General features: G+C 40.8%; 1 protein-coding gene across 1 annotated transcript in view; it reads left to right on the forward strand.

Annotated features, from left to right (window-relative positions):
- The window catches only part of LOC126284410 (serine/threonine-protein phosphatase 6 regulatory ankyrin repeat subunit C-like), a 312174-nt gene that overhangs the window by 39684 nt on the left and 254899 nt on the right, over positions 1 to 17591 (forward strand). The window contains exon 2 of the mRNA XM_049983326.1: positions 10722 to 10809. Within this exon, the coding sequence (XP_049839283.1) occupies positions 10747 to 10809 (63 nt within the window). The 5' untranslated portion in view covers positions 10722 to 10746. The remainder of the gene's footprint in view (positions 1 to 10721; positions 10810 to 17591) is intronic.

Genomic DNA, 17591 nt, shown 5'->3' on the forward strand with positions numbered 1-17591 from the left:
CTATACGCCCTCGCTCAAAGTCCGTCAACTGCACATACGGTTCACGTCCACGCTGTCACGGCATGCTACCAGTGTTAAAGACTGCTATGGAGCTCCGTACGCCACGGCAAACTGGCTGACACTGACGGCGGCGGTGCACAAATGCTGCGTAGCTAACGCCATTCGACGGCCAACACCGCGGTTCCTGGTGTGTCCGCTGTGCCGTGCGTGTGATCATTGCTTGTACAGTCCTCTCGCAGTGTCCGGAGCAAGTATGGTGGGTCTGACACACCAGTGTCAATGTGTTCTTTATTCCATTTCTAGGAGTGTATTTATTGTCCATGTTTCACTTCCATACATGTCTACACTCCATACAAATACTTTCAGAAACGTCTTCCTGACACTTAAATCTATACTTGATGTTAACAAATTTCTCTTCTGCAGAAACACTTTCCTTGCCATTGCCAGTCTACATTTTATATCCTCTCTATTTCGACCATCGTCAGTTATTTTCCTCCCCAAATAGCAAAACTCCTTTACTACTTTAAGTATCTCATTTCCTAATCTAATAACCTCAACATCACCCGACTTAATTCAACTGCATTCCATTATCCTTGTTTTGCTTTTGTTGATGTTCATCTTATATCCTCCCTTCAAGACACTATCCATTCTGTTCAACTGCTCTTGCAACTCCTTTGCTGTCTCTGACAGAATTACAATGTCATCGGTGAACCTCAAAGTTTTTATTTCTTCTCCATGAATTTTAATACCTACTCTGAATTTTTCTTTTGTTTCCTTCACTGCTTGCTCAATATACAGATTGAATAACACCGGGGAGAGGCTACAACCCTGTCTCACTCCCTTCCCAACCACTGCTTCCCTTTCATGCCCCTCAATTCTTATAACTGCCATTTGGTTTCTGTACAAATTGTAAATAGCCTTTTGTCCCTATATTTTACCCCTGCCACCTTCAGAATTTTAAAGAGAGTATTCCAGTCAAAATTGTCAAAAGCTTTCTCGAAGTCTACAAATGCTTGAAATGTAGGTTTGTCTTTCCTTAATCTAGCTTCTAAGATAAGCCGTAGGGTCAGTATTGTCGGGCAGTATGGCTGGTGAAAGTTAGGTTGGTATCTGACCACTGTCTGAAACATCTCCAGACACAACTTCGGTGGTCATCAGGGTTCAGTTCAAAGTGAGACTCATCACTGAAGGCAATTGTACTCCAGTCAATAAGATTCTAATCCAAGACGTGTCTGGAGGCACCCCAGATAGTGGTGGGATACCAAGCTGACTGTCACTCACTATGTAGCTGACGTCTAAGAGTGATGATCTGGAGTGGCCTTTTTTACATAGGAGGACCCCTTTGGTAGTCATTTATGGCTTCCTTACATCAAAGCAGTATATCAATGATGTTTTACACCCCATTATGTTGCCCTTCATGGCAAGCCATCCTGGGCTTCCATCTCAGGGAGATTATTCCTGCCTCCACACAACAAGAGTTTTTACAGCTTCTCTTTGTGCATGCCAAACACTACCTTGGCCAGCATGATTGCTGGCTCTCTATCCAATAAAGAACATTTGGAGCATTATGGGCATGGCTCTCCAATCAGCTTGGGATTTAGACAATCTAATACGTCAATTGGATAGAATTTGGAACTTCATCACTCAGAAGGACACCCAAAAACTGTATAAATCAATGCCAAGCTGAACAACTGCTTGCATAACTTTCAGAGGTGGACCAATACGGTATTGACTTGCTCAATTTTTGAAGCTCTCTATCTTGAATATAGCATCCAATTCATCCGAGACTCAAATCATTTGTTTGTCTGTCCTTGCACATCTCATCTTCCAATTTCCATCCTATTTGCGTAATTCCTTTGTGGTGCATTGTTTTTCTTTTTCCTTTTTTTCTTAGAGTGTATTTAAGTTTTGGTTCAGCTTCTTTTTACCTGCTTGATGCCAGTTGTACAGTCTTCTTATTGGTTTATTTCTTGTTCTCTTCACTGTTATTAAAGTTACTTGGTTCCATCACAATCTGCAGCAGATCGTATCTACCTGACATCAATCAGAACATAGTATTACCACATTCTCCTAATTGAAGCACCACATGAAATAAGATAACAATCTTGTTAAAATCAGTTTACATACATTCTGACATTGTACCACGTAAAACAACTCATGTAAAAAAAATGGCTAGATAAAATTACAAATGAATGAAAACTTAAGTTTGCATCACCAAACACGGGAATCTCCACACAGTAAGTACAAATATTTTACTGCAGCATAATACTATAACTTCAGTTCTATGGTACATTCAAATTATATACATATTTTGTGAGATTCCAACACACTTTGCATTTATAATTGAACATAAAGCAATAAAAGGTGAAAGTATGTCACCAGTCACATAAGAATACATTGAAAATAAGAGGAAAAAATTACGGAAATTAAAATAACACTGCCATAACTCATAAATGAACAAAAATTGGTTATAACACTTACATTTAAAAAATTCCTTTACCAGTGGTTGAGAATAATGCTAGGCTTATTCAAAAGCTTCCAAAACTCTGAGATATGCCATGCTCAGTATATAGTAAATTACACAGGTTTGATCATTATAGGTGCTGAAAGCTGGCTGAAGCCAGAAATAAGTCCAGCCAAAATTTTTGCAAAGAGCGTAATGGTGTTCTGAAAGGATAGGATCAACACAGTTGGTGGTGGTGTGTTGTTGCTGTTAGAAGTAGTTCATCTGGTCATAAAATTGAAATAGATATTTCCTGTGAGCTACTGAGAAATTTAGAGAACCAGCATTTTAGGCTGACTGCAGTACAATTTTACTGCCGCTAGCTTATATTTCGTGGAAAGACCACAAAGATAAGATAAGAGAGATTATGGCTTGTACAGAGGGATATAGGCAGTCATTTTTCCCTCATTCTGTTTGGGAGTGGAACAGGGAGAGAAGATGCTAGTTGTGGTACGAGGTACCCTATGCCATGCACCGTATAGTGAATTGAAGAGTATGTATGTAGATATAGATGTAGATGGGCAGAGGTCATCCTTGGTAACAGGAATAAAATAGTAGTTGTATCCTTTTACTGACCTCTCAATTCAGATGATACAATTGCTGAAAGGTTCAAAGAGAACTTGAGTTTAATTTCAATCACTTAGCGAACTCATGCAATTATGGTTGGTGGTGACTTCAATTTACCCTCAAAATGTAGGTGAGAATATATGTTCCAATACAGAGGTATGCATAAAACATCATCTGAAATTGTACTAAATGCATTCTTTGAAAATTGTTTTGAGCAATTAGTTAATCAGCCAATACAAATAGTAAATGGTTGTGAAAACACACTTGACCTCTTTTGTGTGTGTGTGTGTGTGTGTGTGTGTGTGTGTGTGTGTGTGTGTGTGTGTGTGGTCTTAATTCCAGAGGCTGGTTTGATGCAGCTCTCCATGCTACTCTATCCTGTACAAGCGTCTTCATTTCCCAGTACCTACTGCAACCTACATCCTTCTGAATCTGTTTAGTGTATTCATCTCTTGGTCTCCCTCTGTGATTTTTACCTTCCACGCTGCCCTCCAACACTAAACTGGTGATCCCTTGATGCCTCAGAATATGCCCCACCAACCGATTGCTTCTTCTAGTCAAGTTGTGCCACAAACTCCTCTTCTCCCCAATTCTATTCAATACTTCCTCATTAGTTATGTGATCTACCCATCTAATCTGCCGCATTCTTCTGTAGCACCACATTTCGAAAGCCTCTATTCTCTTTTTATCTAAACTATTTGTCATCCACATTTCACTTCCGTACATGGCTACACTCCATACAAATACTTTCAGAAACGACCTCCTGACACTTAAATCTATACTCGATGTTAACATATTTCTCTTATTCAGAAACGATTTCCTAGCCATTGCTAGTCTACATTTTATATCCTCTCTACTTTGACCATCGTCAGTTATTTTGCTCCGCAAATAGCAAAACTCAATTACTACTTTAAGCGTCTCATTTCCTAGTCTAATTCCCACAGCATCACCCGATTTAATTCAACTACATTCCATTATCCTCATTTTGCTTTTGTTGATGTTCATCTTATATCCTCCTTTCAAGACACTGTCCATTCCGTTTGGCTGCTCTTCCAGGTCCTTTGCTGTCTCTGACAGAATTACAATGTCATCAGCGAACCTCAAAGTTTTTATTTCTTCTCCATGGATTTTAATTCCTGCTCCAGATTTTTCTGTTGTTTCATTTACTGCTTGCTCAATATACAGATTGAATAACATCAGGGATAGTCTACAATCTTGTCTCTCTCCCTTCCCAACCACAGCGTCCCTTACATGCCCCTCGTCTCTTATAACTGCCATCTGGTTTCTGTACAAATTGTAAATAGCCTTTCGCTCCCTGTATTTGACCCTTGCCACCTTCAGAATTTGAAAGAAGGTATTCCAGTCAACATTGTCAAAAGCTTTCTCTAAGTCTACAACATAGGTTTGCCTTTCCTTAATCTATTTTCTAAAATAAGTCGTAGAATCAGTATTGCCTCATGTGTTCCAACTTTTCTATGGAATCCAAACTGATCTTCCCCGAGGTTAGCTTCTATCAGTTTTTCCATTTGTCTGCAAAGAATTCGTGTTAGTATTTTGCAGCCGTGGCTTATTAAACTGATAGTTCAGTAATTTTCACATCTGTCAACATCCGTTTTCTTTGGGATTGGAATTATTATATTCTTCTTGAAGTCTGAGGGTATTTTGCCTGTCTGACACATCTTGCTCACTAGATGGTAGAGGTTTGTTAGGCCTGGCTCTCCCAAGGCTGTCAGTAGTTCTAATGGAATGTTGTCTACTCTCGGGGCCTTGTTTTGATTTAGGTCTTTCAGTGCTCTTTCAAACTCTTCACACAGTATCATATTTCCCATTTCGTCTTCATCTACATTCTCTTTCATTTCTATAATATTGTCCTCCAAAACGCCCTTGTATAGACCCTCTATATACTCCTTCCAACTTTCTGCTTTCGCTTCTTTGCTTAGAACTGGTTTTGCATCTGAGCTCCTGATGTTCATGCAAGTGGTTCTCTTTTCTCCAAATCTCTTTAATTTTCCTGTAGGCAGTATTTATCTTACTCCTAGTGATATGTGCCTCTACATCCTTACATTTGTCCTCTACCCATCCCTGCTTAGCCATTTTGCACTTCCTGTTGATCTCATTTTTGAGACTTCTGTATTCCTTGTTGCCTGCTTCATTTAAGGAATTTTTGTATTTTCTCCTTTCATCAATTAAATTCAATATCTCTTCTGTCATCCAATGAGTTCTACTAGACCTTGTCTTTTTACCTACTTGATCCTCTGCTACCCTTACTATTTCATCTCTCAAAGGTACCCATTCTTCTTCTACTGTATTTCTTTCCCCCATTCTTGTCAATCGTTCCTTAATGCTCTCCCTGAAGCTGTGTAAAACCTCTGGTTCTTTCAGTTTATCCAGGTCCCATCTCCTGAAATTCCTACCTTGTTGCAGTTTTGTTCAGTTTTAATCTACAGGACCTCCTAGCAACAAATAATCCTGAGCTGATAACAAAATGGATACAGGGATTAGTGAACTCAGGGTTGTTGTAGTGAGACTGAATATTTAAACCCTCATATTCTCCAAAATTAAAAGAAAAATATGCTTATTCTAAATAGCAGATAAAAATCACTTGATGACATCCTGAGAGACAATCTCTAATTCTTCCAAGTCAGCAAAGTAAGTGTAGACCACATGTGGCTTGAATTCAAAGAAATAGTATTGGTAGCAATTAAGAGATTTATACCAAATAAATTAACAAACAGCAGAGCTGATCCTCCTTGGTAGACAAAACGGGTCAGAGCAAAGATGGCAGTTCTGCCAAAGCAGAGCTACCAAACACAGCCTTCTAAAATTCCTTCATCAAAGAAGAACAACTACCAACATGAGTAACATAGAAGTAGGTATCCTAGGAGTAGTGGAGCAAGTTAAATGACTTAACAAAAGCAAGTCTTCCAGTTCAGACTTAATACTAGTTAGGTTACTTTCAGAGTACACTGATGCAGTAGCTCCATACTTAACAATCATATACAACGATTTGCTTAATGAAAGATCTGTACCCAAAGACTGAAAAGCTGCACAGGTCACACCAATAGTAAAGTCATCAGATGATCAAAACAAATTGCAAAGCGATTTAGAAAAGATATCTGTATGGTTCAAAAATTGGCAATTCACCTTAAATGACGAAATGTCTGAAGTCATCCACGTGAGTGCTAAAAGGAATCTGTGAAACATCAATTCACAATAAACCAGTCAAATCTAAAGGTGGGAAAGTCAGCTGAATACCTAGGAATTACAATTATGAACAACTTAAATCGGAAGGAGCACATAGAAAATGTTGTGGGGAAGGCTAACCAAAGACTGCTTTTTATTGGCAGGACACTTAGAAAATGTAACAGATCTACTAAAGAGACTGTCTACACTATGCTTGTCCATCCTCTTTTAGAATACTGCTATGTGGTGTGGGGTCCTGGAGTCCTTACCAGATAGTATTGAAGGAGTACATCTAAAAAGTTCAAAGAAGGGCAGCACATTTTGTATTATCACAAAATAAATCACTGAAATGATACAGGATTTGGGGTGGTCATCATTAAAACGAAGGCATTTTTTGCTGTGGTGGAATCCTCTCACGAAATCAGCTTTCTCCTTCAAATGTGAAAATATTTTGTTGATGCTGACCTACATAGGGAGAAACAATTGTCACAATAAAATAATGGAAATCAGAGCTCTCACGGAAAGAACTAATGTTTGTTTTTTCCATGTGCTGTACAAGATTTGAATAATGGAAAATTATTGTGCAGTGATTTGATGAATCCTCTGACAGACACTTAAATGTGATTTGCAGAGTATCCATGCAGATGAAGATGTAGAATACCACAGTCATATCCTATGAGACTAAACAACTTGCATAAGGTTTTATTGCAACTTATTTCTGTGTCTAAATTATTTTGCATGAAGGGGAGAGTGCTGTGCCTTGGAACACTTTTGCCTCTAGGCAGCTCTGTAATAGAAATTTAATGTATACTGATGAGAAAAAAAGTCACAACACCAAGAACGAGTTGTGTGACATAAACAAAAAACGGTAGGTGTGTTTCTACCTCTGAAAGATAATGTCTATTCAGATTTTGTGCCAGTTGGATAAGAGGGACTCTAGTAGAGTGACTATGAGGAAGCAAATCAGGTTTAGTTTAAATACATGCTGTAATGGTCGTGAACTTTAGTTACCTTTTAGATTGTGTGGTGAGTTGATGTTAGTCCAGAATGCCTTTAAGGTAATAAAGACACTCTTATCAATGCCTCACTGAGTTTCACTGAGGTCATCTAATAGGGCTACAAGAAGCTGGATATTCCCTGTGTGATACTGCAGAAAAACTTTGCAGGAATGCAGCAAACTTTGCAGGAATGTAGCTACTGTACCGAATGCTGGTTGCAAGAAGGCTAGACTCCAGATGGCCACATGGCACTAGAAAATGGGTAGACCATCATGTTTGGCATGTGGCTCTGGTGCATCACACTGTATCTGCTGCAGCAATTTGAGCAGCAGTTGGCACTTCAACAGGACAGTGAACTGTTACAAATAAGTTGCCTCAAGGACAGCTCCAAGCCAGATGCCCTGGAGCATACATTCCACTGGCCCCAAACTACCACCTTTATGACTTCAGAGATGTCAAGTGAGAGCACACTGGAGAGCAGAATGGAGGTCTGTTGTATTTTCTGGGGAAAGTTCGCTCTATCTCAATGGCAGTGATTGCTGTGTTTTGGGTAGGAGGAGGCACGTGAGGGCCTGCAATCAACCTGCCTGTGTGCTAGAAACACTGGACCTACACCTGGAGTTATGGTCTGAGGTGCATTTTCATGACACTGGAGCTTTCTCTTGGTTATCCCATGCACCCTGACTGAAAATTTGTTTGGCAGTCTGGTGATTCACCCTGTTGTGCTGCCATTCACGAACAGCATTCCAGGGGGTTGGTTACCAACAGTATTACACCCGTCCACATACCACTGTTGTAACCCAGCGTATTCTACAGAGGGTTGACATGCCTGTCTCGAATCAAGCTCACATGGGACTTCATCCACAAACAGCATTTACAGTCCCTGTGTTGAATGACCTTTTGCAACAGGCATGGAACTCCATCCCTCAAACTGACATGCAGCACCTGTACAACACAATGCATGCATGTTTGCATGCTTGCATTCATCATTCTGGGGACTACACTAGTTATTAATGTACCAGCATCTCACATTTGGTACCACTTATCTCATGTTTACATTAACCATTAATCTCACATTGTTAATCTCTTAAATATGATACTCAGTCAAATATATCCCAAAATTTCATTTATCTACATTAATTAATTATTTTGTTGTGATTTTTTTCTCTCAGTGTATTTTACTATCTCATTTTTAAATAATGGCCTTCATTCTTTGTTTGCTGCAGTCTGTTTCTGAAATTACTCCAGAAATGTGAAAAAATGTTCCAAGGTACAACATGATCATGTACCATGGAAAAAATACTCTACTACAATTTAAAAGTGTTGCAATTAAGAAAAATCTCATCAGTACTGTATGTCATAGTCATATCTATTTCATTATAACCCTACTACTCAACAAGAATCAGTAAGTGAAATCAAATGAAGTAGAAGTATTACCAGAAACCATTTAGATATTATATACATTTTGAAATAAAAGCTATTGAAACCTAACACAAGTTGCTATTTTCAAGGCAGGTGAGATTCTTAAGGTGTAAAAGAAACTCAGTTAATCTGCAAATATCTCATGTTTAGCTGTAGAAAGCTTTCTCCCCTGTTAAGATACAAGGTATCAGAAGACAGCTCAGCTATCCATAGATTATATAACTTCAAAATATATAGCATTTTGCTCACCATAAAATTCTGTACCTGAAAAACTAACCCAAGCCACCCATCCAGCACTTCCTACTGTAGTCCTGTCACAGACGTATCCTTTCCCATCTGAGGCCAGGCATACTGTTAAAGCAGCCACGTCATATAGCAGCTCTGCTGCAAACAGTGCATAGCTGTTTATGTCAGTATGACTACCAACCAGCTATTCACCTGGACGAATGGCTTCCCCCGAACTGTTGCCAAGAACATAGTTGACCACCTGGTGAAACAAGATGCAGCTGGGCAGTTCATGCTCAATTTCGATGGCTGGTTCACAGCTCGGGCCATCTGGATCCTGTACCCCCATCACCAGCTGCTCCGAAGTACCCAGATGAGAGTCATCCTTACAACACATCCTCCATTCCTGTAATCATTCTGGCCTTAATCTCAGGTAACCCTCTGTCCCTGCACCCTGTCACTCCCTCTTAAATTCACATCCGCATGTAATCTTCTGCACGCACCGGTCCCCACTGGCCCCTAGAATTGTGCATTATGTGCCTAGCCCATATACCTGCCACCACTCCCTCCCGCATTCCGAGCTAGCAAACAAACTGTCTTCCTCTGATCCATTAGCTGCCTACTCCCAGTCGCACTCCCCCTGCCCACCCCACTCGACACTACGCCAACCACAACCAGTTCACCTGCTGAGAAACAAAGTAGTACTGGCACTGCCAACTAGGAAACGTAATATGTTACCAGGTACAATATGATCAAGGTAAATACTTCTTCCTCACTTACTGAAGAGATTTTAGATAATTCTTCTCTTTTTTCCTCATGGACTGCTGGAGATAATTATTACTGAGATGCAACAGAAAGATTCACAAAATTGTAGCTTTCAGCCATAAACGCCTTTGTCAGCAGTAGACACACATACATACACGCACACACACACTCACGCAAATGCAACTTGCACACAAATTTGGCAGACATGTGTGCAAATTGCATTTGCATGAGTGTGTGCGTGTGTGTATGTATGTACGTCTACTGCTGACAAAGGCCTTTATGGCTAAAAGCTACAATTGTGTGAATCGTTTTGTTGTGCCTATTGCGTCTCAGCATCCCCACTATATGGTGAGTAGCAACTTTCCTTCTCTGGTAATGTTACTGTAAGCAGAGTGTGTGCTTGTGTAATTATATGTGACAAGTTAAAAGTGTGTGCTAGACCAGGTTTTGAGCCTGGATCCTGGGCTTGTGTGTGCAGGCATTGGACATTGCCATTATTATGTATAGTTCATAGTCCACTGCTCACATATGACAGGAAACATAGTTCAAACCTGCCTTTGAAGCACTGGCACATAATCTTTTAAACAGGTGCCAACGTTTTTATCGTTTGTATCTTTTAGACATGTTTACATGTTTTTGTGGTCTGGATGTTATGTTTCACAGGTGTATGTCGAGGACCATTCTCACTTTAGTCAAAAGGGGTGTGGAAAGCCACTTAAAATCATACCCGGTTTTGGCCATTGCAGTGCACTGTCACATGACACAAAGAATCAATCTGAATTTGATTTACCATCTTGTCTTGCACATTAGATGGTTGGTTGGTCAAATTATATACTATCTGAACATTTCTCAAATTTGACACATTTTGAATTTCCACACTTTAATAATGCTACACACGCATCATTGGATTCTAATATCGGAGCATAATAATTTAAAAACTTAGTGTTTTGTATTTTAGACACTCTTACACATATTTACGTACAAATCTATAGAACTGTGTATTGGTGCACTTTTACAGCACATGGGTTTAATAATGTACACCTTTCTTTTTAATTCAGGAACTTCGCTTTGCAACCAGATAAAATGGGTCTAGAGGAACAAAGTGACAGAGCTATGATGGCTGCAGTGCGTGCAGGAGATCTTAATGTAAGCAGTTATAATTACTTATGCTTTTTACATGGTCCATTCAGAGTAATGTGACCACCACCTATGTTCAATGTCGACATGCAATAACCCCTCACATACAGCAGGTGGCAGAACTGGCAGCAGAGGATATAAAAAGCAAGTTTATGGCACACAGGAAACAGTGCAGTCATTGTTGTATTGCGGAAATGCAGCAATTTATCTGATGTCCAAAAGGGCACAGTCATTGGCTTTCGAGCCAAGTGTAGAACCATTTTTGAAATGGCTATGGTTGTAAACTGTTCATGTGCTACTATGGTTAATGTACTCTGTGCGTGGCATAATGGCGGTATCCAAAACTGGTGCTGAGGCAATTGTGGCACACAGTGGGCCATAGATAACAGGGATGAACAATGGCTGCAGTACTGGTGAATAAAGGTGCCACTGTTGAGTAACTGACCACGCAGTTTGGCCAAGAGGATGGCAACAGGTGTCCTCTCAGAAGACCATTTGGTGAACATTGCTGCTTATGGACATCTGCAACAGGCGCCTGGTTTACTGTATTTACTCGAATCTAAGACGCACTTTTTTTCCAGTTTTTATAATCCAAAAAACCACCTGCGGCTTAGAATCGAGTGCAAAGTAAACGGATGTTCTGAAAAAATCTTGGTAGGTGCCGCCACAACTAACTTCTGCCGTCAAATATATATAGCGTTACACAGGCGTGCTTTGCAGGTACAAAGATAAATAGTGGGTCCAAAACCTCTGCGTCAGTAAAAAAATTTTTAAAAAAGGTGGAAGACGAGCTTTTTTCTCCGCCCTGAGTTTCGACCATTGCATTTTCATACATTATCCAACGAAGTAAATACAAATTCCGTATTGTTCATCTTCGAATGTAGCAGCATTTCAATATACTACAAAAACCTTACTGGCAAGACTGTTTGGGATGTTTGTCAATATGGCCAAGTCTACGTTCTGAATTTTTTCCTACCTGTAAGAAGACGCGGTTGTTAAGAGGAGCTTTTATGAATTGTGAATCACATGCAGTATTCTCTTCACCATAAGAATAATATGAACACAAACATTTTGCCATGTATTCTTTCATGTTTGCTGTTATCTCATTTAAATCCTGCCTGCCTAATAAACTACGAAACTAGAGTAAGACAACAGCAAACGCGGAACAATATACATGTCATGTAATTTTTATATTCGTATTATTCTTATGCCTAATAGTGATGCAGTGAGAAACGAAGCACGGCAATTGACTAGATTTTTAAATCTATAATGATTCTAATTTCTGTGCAGAATGTAATGTGCTAAAGAGGCGTCTGCAAAGATTTTCAAACGGAGAAAACTTTTTGACAAACTCTCGTTCAGAACATCTTCTATCATATGCAGTCTATTATTTGGCTCTTGTTGGTCATTACCAAAGAAAGCAGCAGTGTAAGTAACAACAAATAGCAGTCTCTTGCCTTTTTTTCCATTTGTAAGCAGCAGTAGCGTACACAAAAGCAAGCCATGCCGCGAGCGGTGACAGGCCATAAACACTCATTATCAGAATGCGACAAACAATGCATGACACAATGCAATAATGCACTTTTCTCTTACAGTGAACACCTATAACAAAGAGAATGGCACTTATCAGATCAAAGAAAAAGAAGCAGTCAATTCAAACCAGACGAAGCACGTGAAAAACGAAGGGTATCTGTATAAATACAGACTGAGCACCTGACGCATAGCAATGGCTACCTGGTAAAGCTTAACTGCTAAGTTTATGACTCAAGCCAAACTACTATAGCTGTATTGGCATTCATTCGACCTAAATTGTGTCTCGTATTACAATGGACCAACTTTGTTTTGATTTGGAAGTGCGGCCTAAAACTTTTATCTCCCCTTGAATTTTGAGTCTCAAATTTCAGGTGCGGCTTAGATTCGGGAAAAAATTTTTCCCTTGATTTCGAGTCTCATTTTTCAGGTGTGGCTTAGATTCGAGTAAATACGGTATGCACCCGTGATGACTGCTGTTTATCAGTGATAAAGGCTGGAATTTGTATGGCAGTTCTGAAACTGGACATCCACTGAGTGGCAACACGTGGCCTTTCTAGATGAGTCACTTTTATGCTCCATCGAACTGAAAGCAAACATGTGCAACAATCTTCAGAAGAGTCCAGGCCAGAGAAGGGCACGCTATGGTCTGGGGATTTCAACATTCTGGAAGGCAGAATTGATCAACAAACATATGCATCTATCCTTGGGCACCATGTTCACCCCTACATGCAGTCTGTTTTTTCTCAGTCTGGTGGTATCTACCAGCAGGACAATGCAACATATCACACAGCTTGCATTGTAAGTGCGTGGGTCGAAGAGCAACAGGATGAGTTTACTGTATTTACTGTATTCCTGTGGCCTCCAAACACCCTGTATTTAATCCCAATTGACAATCCGTGGGACCAACTCAGTCAAGCTGTTCACGCCATGAATCCTCAGCTGAGAAGTCTAGTGCACCTGGGCCTGCACTAGAGTTAGCATGACTCCACATCCCTGTTGCCATCTTCCAGAAGCTCATTGACTCTCTTCTTGCACATCTCACTGTGGTCTGTGCTGAAGAAGGGGTTATTCATACTTCTGACGTATGATCACATTAATGTATAAACTCTTTGCCTTTACAAATGTCTGCTTGTGTCTGTAGGTGCAGATGGATATGTGTGTGTGTGCGAGTGTACACCTGTCCTTTTTTCCCCCTAAGGGAAGTCTTTCCGCTCCAGGGATTGGAATGACTCCTTATCCTCTCCCTTAAAACCCACATCGTTTCATCTTTCCCTCTCCTTCCCTCTTTCCTGAAGAAGTAACTGTTGGTCACTTACCAAACAAAAGCGCTGGCAGGTATCTATCGACCTGCCAGCACTTTTGTTTGGTAAGTCACATCATCTTTGTTTATATATAACATTCCACGTGGGAAAAATATATCTAAGAACAAAGATGATGTGACTTACCAAACAAAAGCGCTGGCAGGTCGATAGACACACAAACAAACACAAACATACACACAAAATTCAAGGTTTCGCAACCCTCGGTTGCTTCGTCAGGAAAGAGGGAAAGAGATTATCAAGTATTAATATCATTTGAGCTTTCATTGGATCTATGAACTAAAGGCAACATAGGAAAAGATAGACTATTATACTAAGGTAAAATGCTAAGTTGCAGACAGGCAAAATTAAAAGACACTTACACATAAGCTCTTGTCCACAGCTTTTGTCAGAAAAAGAGAAACATGCAACATTCTTTCACACAATCAAGCACATATCATGCTCACATGACCGCCAACCCTTTCAGCTCGGGCCAGAATATAACTATCACGTGGGGTGGTAGAAGCAATCTGGAGGGGGTGGGGAAGCAGAAGGGGAAGGGATAAAAGTGTACAGGTGGTGGAAGAGAGGAGGGTGCAACATATTGGGGAGTAGCATACACTAATAAACACCCATCACGCTTATCAAACTCCAATAACAGGAACCAATGCTACCTTTCCACCAAAGGGCATATGAACAACCTGAAATTAGCAGATGGCTCATCTACTGAGGGGAGCAGATGTCCATCATTGCATTTATGCCCTAATGTAAGTTTATCAAGTGGCCAATGGACCTCCATCACTGAATTATGAAAACAAACACATTAACACTTTTGAAAACATCTGATTTAATGACAATAGTTCACATTTAAAGATTCATAAGTACAATGTTATTCCAAGTACAAAATGAATTGGTCATGTATCTGCCAATGCATGGAAATGTGCAGGGAAATTACTTATGTATGAATCCAGAAGAAAGAGATGTCTCGTAACACTCAAAAATCAACTGCCTACTTGTATTTAAGTCCTAACATAAAAATAGGCTTCCAAATTGCTGTATTTGGCTCACATACCCGAGCGGCACTTTGCCACCTAAACCACCTTACCCGATCAGCAGCCACCAGCAAAAGACCCCAAAAACCATCAGCTCTATGAATCATATGACCACTATGCTGGTCAAAACTCCACCTGTGCCCATCCACATTTGGTCACAAATGGTCATTTATATTTAACATTTAAATTATATTCATTTAACAGTTGGGTGGAGGGTGTGGCGAAAGTATGTTACCGTAGATTGAGGCCAGGATAATTACAGGAGCAGGGAATATGTTGTGAGAATAACTCCCATCTGCACAGTTTAGTAAAGCTGGTGGTGGATGGGAGGATCCAGATAGCTCAGGTAGTGTAGCAGCCATTGAAACCAAGGATGTTATGTTCAGCTGCATGTTGTGCCACAGGATGGCCTACTTTGCTCTTGGCCACCTTTTGGTGGTGGCTGTTCAGCCTTGTTGACAACTGGCTGATAGTCAAGCCAATATAAAAAGCTGTGCAGTGATTGAAACAGAGCTGGTAAATGGCATGGCTGCTTTCACAGGTGGCCCGGCTTATGGGGTAGGATAAACCTGTGACAGAACTGGAATAATAACTACTGGGTGGGTAGGTTGAGCAGGTCTTGTGCGTGGGTTCCCACAGGGTATGGGGGCATGATGATAGGTGATCAAAGCTGTACTTGTTCCAGTCTGGGGAGTCATTGGGTGATGAAGGGAGTACTCCTTTGTGGCTGGTTCTTGAGGGTGGTGGTTGGATTGGAAATGTGAGGGAAAATTGTATGGGAGATCTGTTCGCAGACTATGTCTGGGGTTAGTGCCTATCTGTGAAGGTGTTGGTGAAGCCCTCAGCAAAAGTTAGCAAGGGAGTTTGTGTCACTACCTGTCTCCAGATAGTCAGGCTGTATGGGAGGGACTTTTTTGGCATGAAGGGGATGACAGCTGTCAAAGTGCAAGTACTGTTGCTGGTTAGTGGGTTTAATGTGGACAGAGGTGCAGATGGAGCCATCAGAGAGGAGGAGGTCAAAGTCTGGGAAGGTGGCATGCTGGGTAGAGGAGGAGAACGTGAAGCAGATGGGAGAGAAGTTGTTGAGGTTGTGAAGGCCACAGCCACCATCAAACCATGCCCAGGAGCAAAGTAGATAGTCCTGTGGCACAACATGCAGCCAAACATAATATCCTTGATTTCAATGGTTGCTTCACTACCCGAGTCATCTGGATCCTCCCCTCCATGCTCAGCTTTACTGAACGCTGCACATTAGAGTCATATTTACAATATATTCTTTGCTCCTATCATTATCCTGTCCTCAACCTGTAGTAAAATATTGTCCCCACACCCTCCTCGCAATAGTTTCCACCCTTTTTGCCCCATCACTTCCTCCCCGTTCCCAACCCCTACATCCTTTGTTTGCCACCCTGTGCCAACACACCCACCCATCTTTCCTCACTTCTTTTCTTGTTTGCTCCATTTCCCCTCTTCCTGCCCAACAATCTCATAATGCTGTGGCTGTTGACATTTTAGTTCCTGCGCATTCTGCCAAACAGTGCTCCTCTCTTCCCCCACCTGTACTCTCCTATCCCTTCCCCTTCCACTGCCCCCCCCTCTATTGCTGCTACTATCCCACATCACAGTTACATTCTGGCCTGAGCTGCTAGAGTTGGCAGTCACGTGTGTGTGAAGTGTGCTTGCTTGTGTCTATGAATGGAGTGTGTTCCTCTTTTACTGCCAAAGGCTGTGGCTGAAAACTTATGTGTAAATGTCTTTTAATTGTACCTATCTGCAACTTAATGCAACTTAATTTGTTATCTTTATGGTAAGCAGCAGTCTAACTTTTCCTAATTTGTTGGTATTCCCACCTGAAGTTTCCACTGTTTGATTTTACGGATCAGATTTTCTTCGATCCTCTAACCCTGTGATGTTTTCCTTTCCTACTATTCTCTGTAGCATTACTCTTCTCAGCATCCATTCTTTCTCTTCTTTCCTGTGTTTTTTTACTGCCCTCAAAACTGCATCTACTTCTGAGCCACACTGTATCAATGATTGTCCATGCACAACACAGACTTTGTGACTGCGTAGATTGTTGATGCACCATATGATGCCCCAGATTCTTTCCTACAGTAGTTGTAATTATATTTATCCCTATTGATCCCACTTCATCCCTCATTCTGATGTACTTTAGGGTCTTATTTTCCACAACTGTCAGTGCAACATGAAATTCGAGCCTCAATCTAATCCATCTCCCTTCTCTCTGACCTAAACCATCCCCCTTCCCCCCTCTCTTTCCTTATCATAGCACACTCATACTTCCATATCTCATTTGTTCCTTTTCTTCTTTGTTTCTATGTGTTTTTAACATATTTTTGTGTATATCTACATAGTTTCACGCAGTTTCCCACATTTATGTACATTTCTACATAAGTGTGTGTATTTTTATGTATATGTGCGTGTTTTTGCATGTCTCTAACTATTTCTTAATTGTCTTTTCTCTTATCCAGTTCCTCTCACAACCATCAAGAGCTGTTTCGCCCATTTCCGCAACATTCCCATTTCCTTTACACCATTACTGCCACAAAGGACCCCTGCTCTATCTTTCTGCACCAGTTGAGAAATGTAGCCCCATCCCTGGCTAAAACCCTGTCCCGCATCATATTTCTTAAATGCTGCCTAAACCATGGAATCCACCCAAACGGCCTAACCATAAAAATTCCTTTCTCTGGATCTCACCCCTCCTTTCACAATGACCTTCACCTTTCAGATTCCACAAATGACTGGCCTCACAAGCCTGGTACTGCAAAAACATATCTCCACAGCACAGGTAGCCCAGAGCTACCTCTGCTCCCTCTGCAGGATACTACTACTGAGCAATCCCCACTTCATACATCCCTGAAATTGAATCCCTTGCTCTCCAGCAGCT

The sequence above is a fragment of the Schistocerca gregaria genome, chromosome 1 (assembly GCF_023897955.1).
Source record: "Schistocerca gregaria isolate iqSchGreg1 chromosome 1, iqSchGreg1.2, whole genome shotgun sequence".
In the NCBI taxonomy this organism is placed as follows: Eukaryota; Metazoa; Arthropoda; class Insecta; order Orthoptera; family Acrididae; genus Schistocerca; species Schistocerca gregaria.